The sequence below is a fragment of the Parambassis ranga genome, chromosome 4, assembly GCF_900634625.1.
Source record: "Parambassis ranga chromosome 4, fParRan2.1, whole genome shotgun sequence".
In the NCBI taxonomy this organism is placed as follows: domain Eukaryota; kingdom Metazoa; phylum Chordata; class Actinopteri; family Ambassidae; genus Parambassis; species Parambassis ranga.
Genome location: NC_041025.1, coordinates 20,874,455 through 20,891,915, shown reverse-complemented (window position 1 = coordinate 20,891,915; position 17,461 = coordinate 20,874,455). Strand labels below are relative to the sequence as shown.

The window sequence follows — 17,461 nt, the reverse complement described above, 5'->3', positions numbered from 1 at the left end:
TTTTTATAAACATTAATAAAAGACAAAAAAGGATAACACTGTTCTGATGTTAAGAGGCACAAAGATCAAGACTGCTTAACACTTGAAAGTAATTTGATTGTATAACAAGAGACCTGACAACTTAACCTATGTAACCACATCAAGTATCACATTAAGCTGATGAAAACATGACTGCCAGAATTATAATATTAAAGAGAAAGAGGCAAATTAGCTATGAGCATGTGTCAAAAAGCCTTTTATGTTGATCATATCATGGCAAAAAAAAAAAAAAGCCAAAAGGAGCTCCACGCCTACTGGCACACATGAGACCTTCTCACTCCAGAAAATGATTGGTCAGGGAAATGATCACCCGACAGGTGGTTATAAGCTGACTGCGCACAAGTTGAACCAGCAGATCAGCAGTTCAGTTTGGAGACAGCTTCACCAAAATCCAGACAACAGTCACAAAAACTTCTAATGAACTAATGACAAAACTTTTATCACTGAATAAATGTCACCATAAGGAATAAAACAGCAGGTCACCTCAGTCCACATACATTTCACCATCCATTGAGTGCACAATGCAAATGCCAGGTCCATCTGAAACTCTACAAAACACAAACGAATGCTGCACTGCAAGGATCAAAACTTAATATCATGCTCCTCCATCTCCTCCAGGCTGCCTCACTTCTTCCTCCTGAGTGTCAAAATAAACCTCTCTGTCCCTGAAGTATCTTATTGTCATTCCTAATCAATCCTCAGCATCATAAACAATCTCACAACTTTTTTTTTTATTATTATTATTCAGTCCTATCTACTTATGCAGTTCCCAGAAGGCATTGCCTTTTAGACTCTTCCTCTCCGACGGCAAAGATGTCGGGAAAACAAATAACGGCGGAAAACAAAACAAAACAAAAGTCTCCTGAAATACCTTGTGGATGCCCAGAGGAAGGCACTGGACAGACAGATGAGCAGATAGGTTTCCTCTGTCCTCCTCTCTCAGGCTGCCTCCTCTCTCGGCGTGCTGTGGAGAGTGACTGCTCACAGCCCGCCTGGCATATCTAATTAGAGCCAGGCTGTTGCCACTATCGGGCAGAGGATCTACCTCTCCAATCTCTCCTGACTCAATCTTCCCCATCTCTGATTTTCTTTTATATTTATGCTGGAATATTTAATTGTAGACAAAAGGTTACTCTGGGCTCTATTCATCGCACACAGGCAGAATAATCTCCTTTAAAAGGCTTGACATTTCAGGCTTTTCAAAAGGGGCTGAAAAAATTATATCCCCGCTTTTGTTAATCAATGAAGTAGAACTCCCCCGAACAAAAGAATTAAATTGCTTGGTTGGGTTAATAAAACACACAGAAATAGCAGCTTCCTGTGGGCTTTTGTGCCTGCCACTGGCTCCCTCCATATGCAACCAGCACTGTAATTCCATATGATTTGGGGGGCAAAACTCTCATTTCTCCACACAGTTGGCTTTTTAAATCCTATTGAATGAGCAGTCTGTGAGGCTGGCTGATTGGGACCTCTTGCCTGAGCCTGGCTGCCTGGCTAGCAGAGCAAGCTCTCTCCATTTAAATATGACTTCCAGTAAGGAGAGACAGCGAGTCCACTACAATTTACAATTTCTATACTGCCCCTGCCTCTAAAAAACATTGTAATTATGCAAATGATAGGGGCAATAATTAGGCCCTTCACTGTCCCATTGTGTTAGCTGCCGTCATGTTTCAGTCCAATGGTAGGAGAAACGCAGCAGGACATGTTCGGGTTTAAATTGCTCCTCACAGACAGTCTGCAGATGTTCACAGCATCTCCGGTCCTATAACTAGCCATCACCCCGAGCCAGGGAGCCTCTGTGTACTCACACACACACACACAATGTAGCAATAGATTCTGTTTCAGCTGTCAGAGAGCTGGATGCCACTGCAGGTTAGATGCCTGCTGATACAATACACTGTAATTGATCACTACACTATCTTATGTCTACCAATATGAACAGTGTGTAGGTCAACCTCAAGTGGCAACCTACTAAGAGGTGAAGTAAAAAAAAAGCAGTTCCTACAAAGGCCACTTGAGGCCCAAGTCCAAAATGGTGTCTGAATGAAAACATGTTTTCAGCCTTAAACAAAAGTTTAAAAAAGGGTCCCATCAAAAATGTCCTTATTTATGACAACTGTGCATTTAATTATATAAAGGCTTAAAGTTCTGCATATTACAACTTTGATTGATAGCTGGGTTGCTTCTCTCCCAGGAATTAGGCTGACTCAACTGCTGCCAAAAAGATGATGGTCAAAGCCTTTACACAGAGATCTAGGACTTCTCTAGGGTGGGATTAAATTTTCCAATCTTTTATTTAATTTTATTTTTAGTTAACCTGCTTGTAGTATATTATATTCAATCTGTATAACAAGCACAAGTGTAGTTTTTAACATTTCAAGTTTAGCAGTTATACAGTAGGTATCCCAAATTTGAGTAAACCCTTTGAGCTTCCCTAACCCCTACACAAAATGCATTGTAAAAATACTGTTTTCTTTCCTGCCAACACACAATACTGTTCTGTATTGTTAAATTACAGTAGGCTTGTGCAAAATCGTATCGTGTGCAATTAATCGTCAGAAAAACTGTCACCGATTAATATTTGCCACTTATCGATTACGGCGATTAGTGCCTCGTCATGATGATGCATTTTTGTGTGCGGCGTACTCTCACCATCACCCGCAAGCACGCACATGTGAGCCCACAATAACAATAATGGCGGAAGGCAGTGGTATTCAGTTAAATGATGCGGAGCAGCACGTTCCTAACAGAGGTTCAACATCTGTCAACATAAGCCGGAGCACGAAGAAAGCCGAAGAAAGCGCGACGAGGCCACAACACCGGCTACAGCTACGCATTAGGTGTGAAGCGTGGAGTGTTGGTTGTTGCCATAGTAACGGAATGTTTGCACGAATCAAGCAATCAGCAAGATAGGAAAACATGACAAAAGCGAAATCTCCTCCAGCAGATATTGGAAAGAATTCCACTCAGCCAAGAATCCACGATACGTTCAGTCATCGTGCTCCTTACACCCAAACTAAGCACTGGAAGAACGTAACGCAGGTTGATTTGCACAGACACACATTTAAATGTGGAATTGTCCGGTTTGTTTGTTTGTCATGTTTTTTCTGCTGCTGTTCTGAGTGAAAACATGCACTAGTGTGTGACATATTCCAGTCACAGGTTAATTTGCACAGACACATTTTTTAACTTAATAATCACTGATGTGACTTTTCTGAACTTATTTGTCCTGTTTAATTTTAATGTTGATATGCACTGCTCTGTGACCTTAAGATAAGAACAGTTGAAGGACAAAGTTACTTTAAATGTTTGCTTCTTTATTATTTTGAAGCAGTTTGTGCATCTGTTCTCAATACATATTTCAAACATGGCTGGTTGGTGACTAATCACTACTTTAACCTGTTAGAATGAAGGAGTTAAGTTGACTGATGATTTGTCAGAATCGTTTTGGAACAATGTGGTGATTTAGAGTCAAAAACATGTCAGTGCAACTGTCATCAATTAATCGTCAAATTAATCGTTATCGGCTAAACAGAAGTTGGGAGGTGAAGCAGCAATGTTGCTGTCCTGCCCAAACACTCATGCACTTTTGCACTCTGCCAATAGCTTGACTGCTGCATTGGCGACTGACCACAACATTACTTCCTACTTACTTCCTAAATGCTTAAATACGAATAATGGTAATCAAAGAATTTCCACTCAGGGAATTCTGATTCTGAAAAGTTATAAACTATCTCTGTGAATAAATTGAGGTGTATTTTTAGGTTTTAGTTGGTCCATGTCCCATCCATTAACAATAGGGAGGTGGGGTGTATAAACTATACTGCAGCCAACCACAGGGAGGTAGAATCAAGGTGTTCTGGCCTCACGTTTGGAGAGCTGTCATGTCTTTATATACTGTATAGTTGGTATTCAGTTCCTTCTTTCCAGCTCACTGGGAAATATTAATATATGTCCGATGTCCAAATTTAGTAGAAATGGTGAAGGACCAAATAACAAGGGCCAGAAAACACATGGCAAGATACCAGGCTACTTGTATCTTAGTTTATCATCATGTACACAAACTGCAAACCACTTACCCACAGAACTGTAGTTTCAGGGCATTTCCTGTAGTTCCTCACAACTTCCTGTAGGATTAAAAATAACACAAAACTCTAAATAAATGTTAAAAAGTGAAATAGGTGTGCACCCTGGCTCAATTCTGTGTAGCATAGTTAAAACCACTAGCTTATTGTGGCTAATATTTACATAGATAACCATCAAGTCATTTAAAGTCGTATCAAATGCCTGTTCACCTGTGCTAATGTTAGCATACAAACAGCTTACAACCACAGTGGCCACTAGTTAGCATAGGTTTCACACACGGCTACTGCGAAGGCTAATATTAGCATTCTAGCTAGCCTGACAGAAAAAGTTTCTACTCAGTTCTTGGCTTCAGTTAATTGAGCTAACTAACCAGCATTTCAGAAAATGTGGAGTAGCATCACTTTAAATGGCATCTTCCTGGCCACTGGCCAAGATACCACTGGTCAAATATATATGTGTAAACCTGATTTTAGAGAAAACTAGCATATAAAACGTGCAAAGAATTGCATTTAGCGTGACAACATGAAAACTAATTAGCTCATTTAGCTTTATGCCAATGGAGCAATTATCGTCACAAGTCTGAACACAACTTACTACTAAAGCCTGGATGTTGCATCTGGGAGAGGAGGGAACAGCGTCTGTCAGGGTTTTACGACAGTGCACATCGATTTACGTCATAAACACATGGACGCCTGAACAAGGAAAACATGAGAGGTCAAAAGTTATGGTTGTAACCTTACAAAGAAACGGAACATAACACAGAGACATGGTAGGTCGGATGCGCAATTTATTGAGTCGGTTAATCAAGACGACCGGAAGTAATTGCATGCTTCGGTCAAAAAGGTTGATTCTGAAACGGCTAAGCTAACGTTAGCTTAAAATGATTGAGCTTTTGACTCAACACGACAGGACAACCGAAGCTAACGGTTGATTTACTGCGTCAGTCAGCCGGCTTGCCTGTGTTAGCATGCTAAATGTGTCATCAGTAATAGCTTGACATTAATGTGGACACTTTTTTGCGGCATCGCGACACGCTGAAACACAGTCATGTGCTATTTGTTTACATAGCCAGCGCAGAAGGCTACAGCTTGCTTGTGTTGCTGGAGTCATACTGTTACATGTCCATAAAGGATTGTACTTATGTGTTCCTTTTTTGTGTGTCTGCAGGCCAGCTCCATGGTGGCGGTGGGACTGGCTCTGGCAGCAGCTGGATTTGCAGGTCAGTTACAATTTTTATTTGTGTATGAAACAGTGAGCAAGTGCACAATGTATACATGACATATCAACATAGAACTATCATAATAAAAGTCAGGGAGCAAACTACACACAAGCCCATGCACTGACTACACAATAAGAGTTTACAGTTTGAATAGTGACCCAGAATATGGTGCAACTGGCATTGATGATTTATTTCTCACCTAGTTTCATGGCTGATTTAAATTTCAAACAACTTGTCTGGGTTAATGTACTAGTCAGTCTTACAAGAAGCATAAAAACACTGAGAAGCCCAGATACTAGACGGGGAACAGGGTTTTTTGAAATTACACCCAAGATAAGTTCAATTGATTGTGTAAAGTCTGTTTTCCAGTGCACTAATATCGTTTCAAAATGATTAAACTATCATTAGCTCAACTCAAATGTGCATGTGATCTGACACAACAGGACTATACTCGCCTACAATCTTGCAGGCTGGCTGAGTTATTGTGTATTTACCTTCCTCACTGTGTTCTTCCCCTCTTCACCTACCAGGTCGTTATGCCATGCAGGCCATGAGGCAGATGGAGCCTCAGGTGAAACAGGCCCTTCAGAGTTTCCCTAAAACGGTGAGAAAGAAACCAAGGACAGCTCTGACAGCATTTTGTCTTTTTATAATTTATTAACCTCACCTGCGCATAATGTCACAGGCTTTTGGAGGAGGTTACTATAGAGGTGGATTTGAACCAAAGATGACAAAGAGAGAAGCTGCCCTGGTTTTAGGTGTCAGGTATGGACTCTTGCTGTCTCTTGACTTCAGTACTACAGTAGTTACACCCATAATAACATTTTGTTGTTCTGTGTTTCAGTCCCACAGCCAACAAGACTAAGATCAGAGAAGCTCATAGAAAACTGATGATCATGAACCACCCAGACAGAGGTAAATAAAAAGTTAATTGTAATAATAATAATTCACAATTACACAAAACAATTTGCATGATGCTAAAAAACACTGTTGATGACTGAGTGTGTGTAACCTCTTAGGTGGATCTCCCTACCTGGCAGCAAAAATCAATGAAGCCAAGGACCTGATGGACGGCCAGAGCAAGAAATAGAAGACACTGATGACAGAAGTGAACCGTGGAACTTGTGGCTCTTATTCATGCTGTCGCACTGACTGTTTTGAGGACACGCCTAGTTTTTCTAACATATTGTTGTACAATAAAATCAAACTGTTCCAACAGAATGGAATCAGATTACATATTACGTTTTCACATGTTTTCCGAGCCTTAAAGGTAGGGTAGGAGATTTCATTCTGATGCACTTTTTGTTAAATTAGTGTAACTTCTCTTTACAATCTGATAGCAACCAATTAGTTCGGCAGTATCGCATTAAAACGAAGAATATGAATCATCTGTGGAAGCTATAAAATGCTAAAAACATCAGCCAATCCTCCAGGTGGACCCTGCGCGGAGTATTGGCTGGTTGTCACTCTCTTCCTGCTCTGTGCACACCAGAGAGGTACGTGCATGATGGTCGAAGTCACAGACCGCAGCTCGTCTTCAGGTGATGCGAGTCCATGTGATTGGGAGGCGTGGCATCGGGGTGAGCTCCGAGAGAAAGGGGCGTGTGTTTACTTTCCACATCTGGCTGACTCTCACTGAGTTTTCAAAATCTACCCTACCTTTAAAACAAGTTATATGCCCACATGTACATTCAAAGACTTGAATTCCGTATCATTAGCAGACTGTGGATGTCTTGGACCTTTTAGCTTAGCATAGCCTGGTTATCAGCATACATCTGGGTGTTTTAGTGTTCTAAGAATTTGATGTCCATCTGTCCTTTTAAAAAAATGCTTGCCTTTCACACAAAGGTGATTTCAAAACATAATGCAACGAATGAGACATAAGCTATTCCTGTACGTCACATATTCAGACTTGAAAAAATCTTAATTCTTAAAAGTAAAACTGAGGAAATGATGTTACTGTTGATGAGTCAGACAGAGTTGGATTTTAGATCTGAATGAAAGATCCAAGTTTATTTAAGAACTACCTGCATACAAAACATATTGCACATCAACCAACCAGACGATCCTTAAAAAAAAAAAAACAAAAAAAAAAACATACTGTAGTTGACCCAACAAAAACACTTGGGATGTCACAACTCTCAGTAGTCCAATTGTCTTTTTCCTCAAAAGAAAACCTTTAGATATCGCATGTTTTAGTGTCAAGAAGAAGAACTCCTCTTTTTTTATTTATTTATTTTTTTAAATACTGTACATTTTTTTAAAATAAATAAACCAAATAAATCTCCATCCTATGTGGAACAGTCGTGACCAGTTTCCAGCCAGCCAGTGAGGAAGAACCATGAAAATGACATTGTCATCACCTGAGCCAGGTTTCCTAGAAACACCTCTACACCAGGGTAGCGTAGGTTCTTCAGGATTTTTCCCACAACAGAGCCGATAACAAACTGAAGACATAATTTGAATCTTTTTGATTCGAATTCTGAGAAGAAAACAGCACCCAGAATCCCCTGTTTCTATTTGACAACACTGCCCGGTGTTTCATGATGACATGTTTCGGGGGAAACCCAGCACTGATGGCTACATCTCTGTCCAGCACTTAACAGTTAAGAGGCCAGTTTCCAGACTCAACTACAATCAACTCTCTAACAGAAAAAAAGGGTTACTCTTCAGTGCAAAGAAAACACATCTATGGTTTGTTTTGTTTCCAGATACGCTGTTAGAACGTTTCTCCTATGTCCGAAGTGGTTGCATATTGAAAGTAAAATTAAAAAACAGGAAGCAGCTAATGTCAAACTGTTCAACAGATATATATAAAGGATAATTGGATAATTGGATTCACCCACCCCCCCCCACAACAACATTAAGAACAGACACACCTGATTTTAAAGATGCCTCTGAAATCCTTCAATGGTGTTTTAAGTGTTTGCCTCCACCTTCCCCGGTGCATTGTAACAGAACATTCACACGGGGGAGAGCACTCCATCTGGATCAACTGTAAGCGGGTGGGGGCAAACAGGTAAACACAGGAAACAGTGAAAGGATTTCAGATGGTGTGCAGAGCCAGGCAACGACATGTTTAATCTACTCTCAAGGCACAACAGCTGATCACATGTATGTTAAACATACTTGGGTTTCCAACCTGCACTGTGGTACTGCTCATGCAGAACATTTAATTTACAAACTACTTCAGATGCACGAAAAATCCTGAAAAAAGGTTGTGGAAGCATCTCTGAGTCCTTTTTTTGTTCTAAAACCCTGCTATGATATTTTTACCAATATAAAACAACTGCTGCATTCATACCACAGTATGGTTTCGAGTGGAATCCCTGTCTGTATTTTATAAACACTGTACATAGTCCAGCCTCGCTCTGAGATCTCAGTGAAGAATGGACTGCAAGGTACAGTTTATGTATGTCTGTAGGTATGTGTGTGTGTGTGTGTTGACTATCTTTGGCAAGCTCATACAGGAAGAACTATTATTAAAAAACAACTGTAGTAAAATGAATAATTGGACAGAACATGTGTAAAGGGGAGATAATGGTTCAGACTTGCACAGTGGAACAGGTTTCAAATATCTGTAAAGTAAAAAAAAAAAAAAGAACAGTGCTTATTGTATTTAAATGTTAAGATTGAATTCTGAGGCTGCTCCAGAGACAGAGGATTCAATCGAGAGTGCAGCCAAAGAAGGGTCAAATATTTGAAACCGTATTCCTCTGCTTTCCAGATCTGACTAGGAGAGTCCGTTAACAACAGGTTGCGGGCTAGAGTCCCCCTTGTAGGAGACTTTGGCGGGCCTCTCGGTGGAAGACCTCGGTGCTCTTGTGGTGTTGCTGCCATCACCGTTGGGATCGCTGTTGTTAGAACCATTGGTGGTTGCTGGAGGAGACTGTGGGCTGTCCTCAGCAATGACATTCACCTGACCCTGAAAGAAAGTATTTAATGCACTTCCAACATAAAATCAGCATCAAGTGTTTCCTGACTTTGATACTCCCTTCCCACAATATGCAACGCTAGCTGTCATTGGCTAGCATGCCACCAAAATCCCAATTTGTCTTAAGTGGATAAAAGCAACTCGCTCCTCGGCTGATCTGGATGTTGCAACACGCTGGCTAAGCTTAGCTTGCTTGCTCACTCATGTTCTTACAATGTTCTAAAAAATATTATCTGAGTGGATATGATAGTGAGCTAGCTTGACCCATTGCTTCAACATGATACAAATGTATGTATTATTGTCGAGCAGTGTGGATTTTAGCATACATAGATTGCCTTCTATTGGCAGAGACGGATGCAAAGCACGTTAGCGGTTATTAGTAGCAACCGCTGACATTGGTTGGTAGCTGCTATCTAGCTCAGGATTATTGATTGGTAGCTTTATAACGATCAACTAAACCTCAGTGTCAGTACTTTAAGTACACCTGTGCGCTGGTTTCTAGGATGTGGTATGACACAGTGTAGGGGACAAGTAAACATGGAGTGACGGTTCACTGATTACTACATTTGAAACATTTAAGGGGGCACTGAATTTACACACACATACAAAAGTCCATGTTTAAAAAGGGATCGCCAGCAAAGTTTAACTGTGTGGTCTGCCAACAATTTTGTTAGCATGAGTACTGACCACATCCTTGTTTTTCTTGGTGTCCTTGGGGGCCGTCTGCCTGCTCTGAGATTCAGCTCTGGATATGTAGTCAGCTACAGTCACTGCACAGATAAGACAGCACGGAAAACAAAAGTGTTGGCAGTATGCGAAAACTGAGGGAAATGCTGTCACAGTCCTCATCAGCGCTGACAAATGCCAAGCAATGTTCTCTAAATGTACATGTATATCTGACACTCCCTTTTGATTAGTAGAATGCAGACACACCTGTATGCATATCTGATTACTGTAAAATCAAACACGTTTATCAGTTTCCAGATAGTCTGAGGGGAGCTTCTCATTAATTTTAGACTCAGAAACATTACAAAAAGACCCAACCTATTACATGCACACATTAAGATGTCTGTAACTGGGAACCAGCCATATTTATTAATAGCAAAAGCCAACAAGACGAGCAACCCTCCGTTACCGAGTTATTAGGTAGGTCAGGATTTCTCCGTTTAGTATGTTGTTGGTGACAGACACACAAACACTAGGCAAGGTGCACAAGTGTTAGGCCATTATGTGCGATAACCAGGGGAGGGCACACTGGCAGTTGCTATTGTTACCTGGCTGCCTCTCCTCTGGCAGACGGACACGGCGACGGCGGCTACGATTACGTCGCTGAGGTTTGGCCTCAGAGTCATCTGGGGGTGTTAGGTCATCACAGAGAGGAGACGGGGCTTATATTGTTAAACTTTTGATTCAAATGTTTGAACTAGTCAGTCTCTGAACTGGGCTGAATCTTTTTTTAAAGTTAAAATGGAAAAAAAGATGCACAGCCCTGGCAACTGAAACAGTTTTCTCTGACGTGTGTGTGTGTGTGTGTGTGATATAACCTCAGAAAATCATGTGACTTTCCTACCTATTCCATTTTCACTCATTGAGGCGTTGTCAGACTCGCTCATGCCGTCCATCAGCGTGGTGTCCTCATCTGTTCTGCGTCGTCGAGACCTTCGGCGCCGGTTTGCAAGCACCTTGGACTCACTAGCATCTGTGTCTGCCGTCTGGTCTGTCTCCGTGTTTGTCTCCAAGGCTCCGTAGCCATAGTTGTCCTCATGGTCCCGTGGCCTTGCTACAGAATTACAATCAGGTAACAGTTTGTTGTTAAGAGTGATGCATCAATAAAACAAGATGTTGACCAGATAAGATTGGATCCATCCTTGAGCAGTGTTTTTTAATACCAGAACTGTTGCTGTATCCTCCTCTTCCTCCTCCTCTCCCCCTTCCTCCAGGCCCCCCTCCTCGGCCTCTGCCGGGTCCTGGCCTCCTGCGGCTGTCTCTCTGTGTCCGTGGGCCTCGCTCCCTTTCCCTGCGTGTCCATCGAATGTAATAGATCACACCAAACAGTAGGCAGGCAAAATGTACAACACTAAACATTTCTGTAGATCTTCAGGTTGAAGCAGCTCACCTGTCCTGGTCCTCTCCAGCCAGAGACCAGTCATTGATCTCATCCTTGCGCTCGGAATCGGTCTCAGAGGCATTGGACTGCTCTGAATTGGTGCCTAAATTCAACCAAACAAGAGGACAGAGAAACAGTCACACATATGGATGAGCTATCAATAGTGGGCAAGCGTTTTTGTCAAGGTATTTTTTCTATTTTCCATTTCCTGCTCCATGTCACTTCCTTATCCACTCACCACAGTCTCTGGGAGCCAAACTATTGATTTTGTTGTCGCTGATTTTTAAAGGGGCCTACCATATCCAGTGCTGTAGCCTCTGCGCCCACGGCCTCGACCGTTGTAAGAGCGGCTGGCATGTAAGGAGGAAGAACTGGCACTGTTGTCTGTATTATAGCCTCCTCCTCTCTCTGGCCTCTCTCCTCTCTCTCGGTCAGCTGGGCGGTGACCCTGGGTGACCTGACGCAACTGTTCATCAATCTGCATCCGCTCCAGACGAAGTTGCTCAACCTCCTAGATGGAAAGGGGAAAAACAGAGGCATAAAGACAAAAAAAGTGAAATCCAAAAAAGGGGAAAAACAAGACGGAAAAAGTGTACAATTATTCAAATATATATTTTTACATTGCGTTATGAGAATTGATTTTTTTTGTTGTTGTCACTGGAAGCACATGCATAATCATCATACACACATCTACACCACATCCAGTGCGCCTCAAGCTGTGTATTCTCAATCTTGCTAGGCTGCTTCCCTGTGAATAATCCACAATCTGCCTCAGCTCTTCATCTAGCTGCTGGTTCTTCACAAGAAGCTCCACCATGTCCTACACACACAGTGCAAAACACACACACGGCACCAAACACAGCACAAACACATGCAGACAGTACAGGACACGCACAAGTACACACATAACATCACAGTGAGCGCTATAAAAATTTTAAATCAAGACATTTACAATGAATACATTGTACAGTGAAAACCAAAGTGATGACAAAATATAGTCCAGTCTTTACATAAAGGAGGTGATTTCAAAATAAAACCTCTTAGAAAATACAGACTAGTTCTATAAAGTCTCCCCTCACTCTAGTAGCAGCCCTGTTACTTTAGCATTTCCTATGAAGCAGTGCTTACATGCCGACAGTGTCAGTCTGTGTGCAGAAGTGATTAGTCTTAGGAGCAGCAGCATGAGACTCAGAAAAGAAGACACAAACACAAACATGCATCAAGCCCTTTGTTGTCATTTTAACACACACAGCAGTAGCCTTACATTGAGGTAAGAGATGTGGTACTCCAACAGGACCTGAACATTGCCAATACTCTCCTTTGTACCGACGAATGTGAATGGGACCATTCCCTGTGTCGACAAAACACAAAGAAACACAACACACATGTTAGTATGGGCCTGTAAGGATCAACCCAGAAAGGCATGTGCCCGACGTCTGTATAAACTTTGGTAAACATTAATAAATAGATTGCAGTAGCAGGCTTACTTCTTGTCTAGGTTGCTTGTTGTCGTTGTCTCCTTCTATCCTGACCCTCACCACACCAGACTTGTCCACAATCTCCTGAATGACCTTACCATTCTTACCGATCACTTTGCCTGGAAACACAGACAACAAATATTTATATTACATCGCTGTCTCAGTACTCATTACACATAAAGTGCCAAGTGAGTGGGTTTGAACATTCAAGTATAATGTGAATAAAATAATCAAAAGAATCACTTATAATCCTAAAGTGGCAGGGCAATGAAAAAGACCTGTGACATCAATTTTTTGGAATTGTAAAACCTCAGAAAGGCTTGTGTGTCTACATACCAACAAGGTTTCTTGGCACCTGTACAGAATCCTCCAGAAACTCCAAGTAGTTCCTGGCCTTCTTCACTGCCTCCGCTGTCTGAGGTACAACACAGTGTTACTTTATCTGAACACACATGCAGCTAAAACAGATGCACATGCCATAGTGTGAAGTAATTCTACTGCATGTTCATGCTCTCTTAATCCCAACAACATAACCATCATGGATGTAACCACAGCATGTTTTCTCCCACATTTCAGAAAGTCTTCTCTCACTTTACAAATCCATGCCTATGCGCTGTTTAATAACTGAAGCATCCAATTTCCCCCCTTGTTGGTCTTTGCTGGAGGGCCGTCTACACAGACACACAGACGCAACCCTACCTCTCCATATATCCTAAAAGTGCCCGTCTCCTCATCCAGCTCAATGGCAGTGACGCCTGGAACCTTGCGTGCCTGCTGGATGTTGTTGCCGTGGCTGCCAATGGCCAGGCCCATCAGATCCGGCCTCACCACAAACTCCTCCTGGAAGGATGACACCAGCTGCCTGGAGTTCTACATGAACACAATGAAACGAGTTACATGTATGCATGTAAATTCTGTGAATAATACATAACATTACAATAAAGATAGGATGAAGTGTTTCAGCTGTGAAAACTCAGTTAGGCTACACTTACACTAACATGTTTTTCTTATGTTTAAAACTGACCTCCAGGTGTTTTGTGGCCTCTTGGTTGCGGGACATCAGGAGCAGCTTGGTTCTGATGCTGCGCAGGTGCATGTCACTCAACAAAGTCACGCGCTTCACTGTCGTCTCGTTGGTGGACTTAACACACACACACACAAAAATCAGAAATAATTATGCAAATGTAAACCAATGCTTATTTGTTGATGAGGTCTGCCAACACAGGAGAAGACATAGATGGCATTAAAATACCATAATCAGTAGTTGACTGGTCTCCGGGCAGTACGAGATGTGACAGGCTCCCACAGCTTTCTTAAAGTCCTTATGGGCATTCTCATTCTGGCACCTGTAACATGAGAAAAGAGCTTTATTTTGTAGTCCGGTTGTTTAGCATTAAATAAGATATGCTTCTGACTGATTAGGTATTATCAAGAACAATAAAGAGAATATGTCTCATCCAATTACTGTGAAGGTGCTGTACATACGCTTCCTGTAGATCTTGAGGAACAGGGACGCTGCACTTGTGAAAGGTGTTCTTGGTGAGTGCCTTGTTGGGGTTGACTGGACGCAGACGCTCAAAGGTCACTATCTCGTTGTAGGTGGCGTCACAGGCTGCGTACTCGATCACATAGAACTGGAAACACAGTCACGTTCAAGTATAGACATCAAAATTAAACTTAAATGACTGAGCTTCATGTTCTGTTTATGAATAACTGCTACTAAAATATGAATTATTTAAATGTGCTTACATTTCAGGTATTTATATTTACATCAAGATTAACTTTATTTACTCACATCTCCTTTCATCATGCGGACTTTAGCTAACCACCAACCACAAGGCTCCTGTTCATTGGCTCTGGAGAAGATCTGCCAGGAGATCAAAAGAGAGATGTGGTGTGTGAAGAAGGAAGGAGAGGAGAAAAAGAGAAAAGGATACAAAAAGACCGGCTGTGTGTCCTCACCTCCACCTCCTCGCCCTCTCCAATATCCTTCTTGGCGTCAGCAGGCGGCGGCATTCTCACTTCACCGAAGGGCACCTGCCGTTCTGGCTGCCAACTAATACAATAAAATGCAATTAAATTAACCTTGCTGAAAACAGGACATTCCAACATTTGTCTCAAATATATATTTTTTTATAAAAGCAGCAAAATACGGGTTAAAGAGAGACTTACTTGTTCTCAAAGGCAATGGTAAGAGAGTCATCGTGGATATCTTTGACAAAGCCCTGCAGGATGGACACAGACAGAGACAGGTGAATATAATGAACTGTCACATATTTAAAAAGGTTCAATGTGGATTTGGCTGTGTTCACGTTTTGTATGCACAAAACTCTACACACTGACTACGTCCTCAGTCCTGCCAGTAGTTTTACACTATTCTAGTGATCTACCCCTGGCAACAGTGCACCACAACATGCAGAAATATGCCAGCAAAGGCTGAGAAGAAAACTACAGGAAGCAGCTTTTTACAAAATACTTAAAAACTTCATAAAACATTAATAAATGTTGAGGTTCATCGACACACTATGGACCATGCAGGTGAGGAAGAGTGTAGTTTAATTTCAAATTAATTAATTTTTTCACATTTGATTTTACATGAGAAAATAGAAAATAGGCACATTTATTCCTACAGTACACCTGGCTTGTAATAAAGCTCGTCTGTCAATTCTCTCAGCATTTTAATGGCTGTTTTCATTTGGCAGTATGAATCTTAACAGAAGACATCTACAAATATAAATAGGTGGACAAGAAAACTAACAGTACTAACTTGTAGAGGAGTTATGAGGCATGGAGTTTAAAAGGTAGAACAGAGTAAACACAAAGAGTGAAGGGATGAAGAGGGACTGGGGAATTACTTGGGGCAGCAGGTCTAGAAATAGTTTATGGTATCAGTGACCCCCTCTAGACATGCCAACTGGTCGGGATTGACAAGGAACAGCTGGCTGACACACGCATAGAAAAAATAGCTTGGGCATGATGAACTATCAAAGAATAGACAGCGACAGACAGACATGGAGTCTGTGTGGGGAGAGAAACGAGCTCAGACCCACTCATAAACCACTCGTGATGGCTTCTAAACACCACACACTTCAATTGATAATACGTCCACATGCTGCGTTGACATTTAAAAGCTCTGATTAAAGCTAAACCGTGGTGTACACCTACTTTAGCCACATCTTTTGACGTCAACAGTTAGGCAATAGCAAATTAGCTAACTTTTAGCTCGACCAAGCTACAACCGATGTCAAACGACACGATGTAACAGCTTTCATGGATTAAATGTTGGAATTTTTCTAAGCTAAATCGTGCTGCTTCCGCTTCTGTGTTTAAAGACAACTCACCGGAAACAGTGACAGTTGGCGAAGACTTTCGAGCGACGGCTAGCTTAGCCTGCTAATTTTGGCTAGCACTGCTAATGCAAGCTAACGACAGACACTCGAGTGGGTTCAGAGCACATCGTAACATGTTACAGTGGTCCACGAGAATTCCACACAAGCATACTGCAACGTGTGACAAATTATTGCGTTTAGAGCTGCATTGATAAGCCGGTATTTACCTTGTAATAAGCCCCGTTGGAGCCACGGACCTCCACCGCCAGCTCTTCCATATTGGACACGCAAAGGATGTTGGGACGACAGGTGCTCCTTGAAGCATCAGGAGGAAGTTGAGGCTGTGAGGAGGAAGCAGATCTAGTAAATAAATAATAAATAATCAGTAAATAAAACCAACATTTCTTTATCAAAACTTAATTAATAACCATATTTCCATTTAATCATTTGTGACCAAAATATGAACGCTCCCATTCATTGTTGTCCTGTGGACGCCCCATGCTTTGGGGAAGTTTTTTTGGGTATGCTACCTATTCATACATACACATATTGTTTTATTACTGTCATCAGGAAGTAATTAATTAAAAATAAAAAAATCTTACCCCACAAATTAAAATCTTAGTTTGATATTCTCCACTTATATTTCTATTATCAGTTAAATGTGTGTGAACAGACTGAGTCTGTGGTCCAGTTTTGACATATTTTGTTTGATTGCCGTTGCTAGGCTTCACCCTCTTTCTTCTTCTTCTTTTTTATTCTTCCGTAAGTTTTTGGGCGCAGCGTCTCTTCAGCATACATTGACCGATTTCAGCCATTCAACTATCAAAATGTTAATCTCACAGAGGGCATTCCGGGTCAACTTCAAGTTTTTTTCAAAAAATTATAGTTTTTCAAATATTAGGCAATTTCGGTGTCATTTTTAACATGGGAGTCTATGAGAGAGCCCTTCAACGAGGGTCATCTGCCAAATGTATCTCCTCCTACAAATGTCAAGCTACAGTCTTAAAACGCTCATTAGATGCTGCTCTATCAAACTTTCTAATTCCGAATTGTTTCCGCACGCCAGGCTCTCAAAGTTGAAGTGGTTTTTGAGGTCTCCTCTGCTGTTACCATGGTGACAGGCTGACACACAGAGGCATACAAAGCTCTGAATTGCTCTGATTCTCCAGCAATTCAGAGCAATCCCTCACATCAGCATTCAAAGCAATGCTTCAGCTGCAGCAATCAAACTTGCATTTTCTTCAGGAAATGCCCTTTTCTGGTTCCTCT

The 17,461-nt window shown here is 41.5% G+C and overlaps 2 protein-coding genes across 6 annotated transcripts; one reads left to right on the top strand and one right to left on the bottom strand.

Annotated features, from left to right (window-relative positions):
- The first annotated feature begins 4,771 nt into the window (after positions 1–4,771).
- dnajc19 (DnaJ (Hsp40) homolog, subfamily C, member 19) lies at positions 4,772–6,580 on the top strand. Its single transcript, XM_028404212.1, has 6 exons — positions 4,772–4,894; positions 5,293–5,344; positions 5,875–5,948; positions 6,030–6,109; positions 6,189–6,259; positions 6,364–6,580. The coding sequence occupies exons 1-6, from the start codon at positions 4,892–4,894 to the stop codon at positions 6,432–6,434; spliced, it is 351 nt and encodes a 116-aa protein (XP_028260013.1). The 5' UTR covers positions 4,772–4,891; the 3' UTR covers positions 6,435–6,580.
- Positions 6,581–7,537: 957 nt separating this feature from the next.
- fxr1 (FMR1 autosomal homolog 1) lies at positions 7,538–16,527 on the bottom strand. Of its 5 annotated transcripts, none has more exons than XM_028403438.1 (18): positions 16,420–16,527; positions 15,036–15,088; positions 14,826–14,919; positions 14,659–14,730; positions 14,349–14,497; positions 14,116–14,209; positions 13,888–14,004; positions 13,563–13,733; positions 13,200–13,278; positions 12,873–12,982; positions 12,650–12,745; positions 11,683–11,896; positions 11,395–11,488; positions 11,168–11,295; positions 10,849–11,058; positions 10,553–10,630; positions 9,966–10,048; positions 7,538–9,269 (listed from the first exon to the last, which is right to left on the bottom strand). In XM_028403438.1, exons 1-18 carry the CDS (start codon positions 16,468–16,470, stop codon positions 9,078–9,080), a joined length of 2,085 nt encoding a protein of 694 aa, XP_028259239.1. In that variant the 5' UTR covers positions 16,471–16,527; the 3' UTR covers positions 7,538–9,077. The 5 variants fall into 5 exon arrangements, with proteins under 5 accessions (XP_028259239.1, XP_028259240.1, XP_028259242.1 ...); XM_028403439.1 differs by having other exon boundaries at positions 12,650–12,736; XM_028403441.1 differs by lacking the exon at positions 10,553–10,630.
- Between the last annotated feature and the right edge of the window lie 934 nt (positions 16,528–17,461).

What these genes read in the sequence shown, in the direction of transcription:
- dnajc19 (XM_028404212.1), top strand. An exon ending in GCCCTGGTTTTAGGTGTCAG is followed by an intron (nt 6,110 to 6,188) that starts GTATGGACTCTT and finishes TCTGTGTTTCAG; the next exon opens with TCCCACAGCCAACAAGACTA. An exon ending in CATGAACCACCCAGACAGAG is followed by an intron (nt 6,260 to 6,363) that starts GTAAATAAAAAG and finishes GTAACCTCTTAG; the next exon opens with GTGGATCTCCCTACCTGGCA.
- fxr1 (XM_028403438.1), bottom strand. Translation starts at nt 16,470, where the DNA reads ATGGAAGAGCTGGCGGTGGAGGTCCGTGGCTCCAACGGGGCTTATTAC. An exon ending in AGGCCACAAAACACCTGGAG is followed by an intron (nt 13,734 to 13,887) that starts GTCAGTTTTAAA and finishes GTGTTCATGTAG; the next exon opens with AACTCCAGGCAGCTGGTGTC. An exon ending in GCTGGAGAGGACCAGGACAG is followed by an intron (nt 11,296 to 11,394) that starts GTGAGCTGCTTC and finishes ATGGACACGCAG; the next exon opens with GGAAAGGGAGCGAGGCCCAC.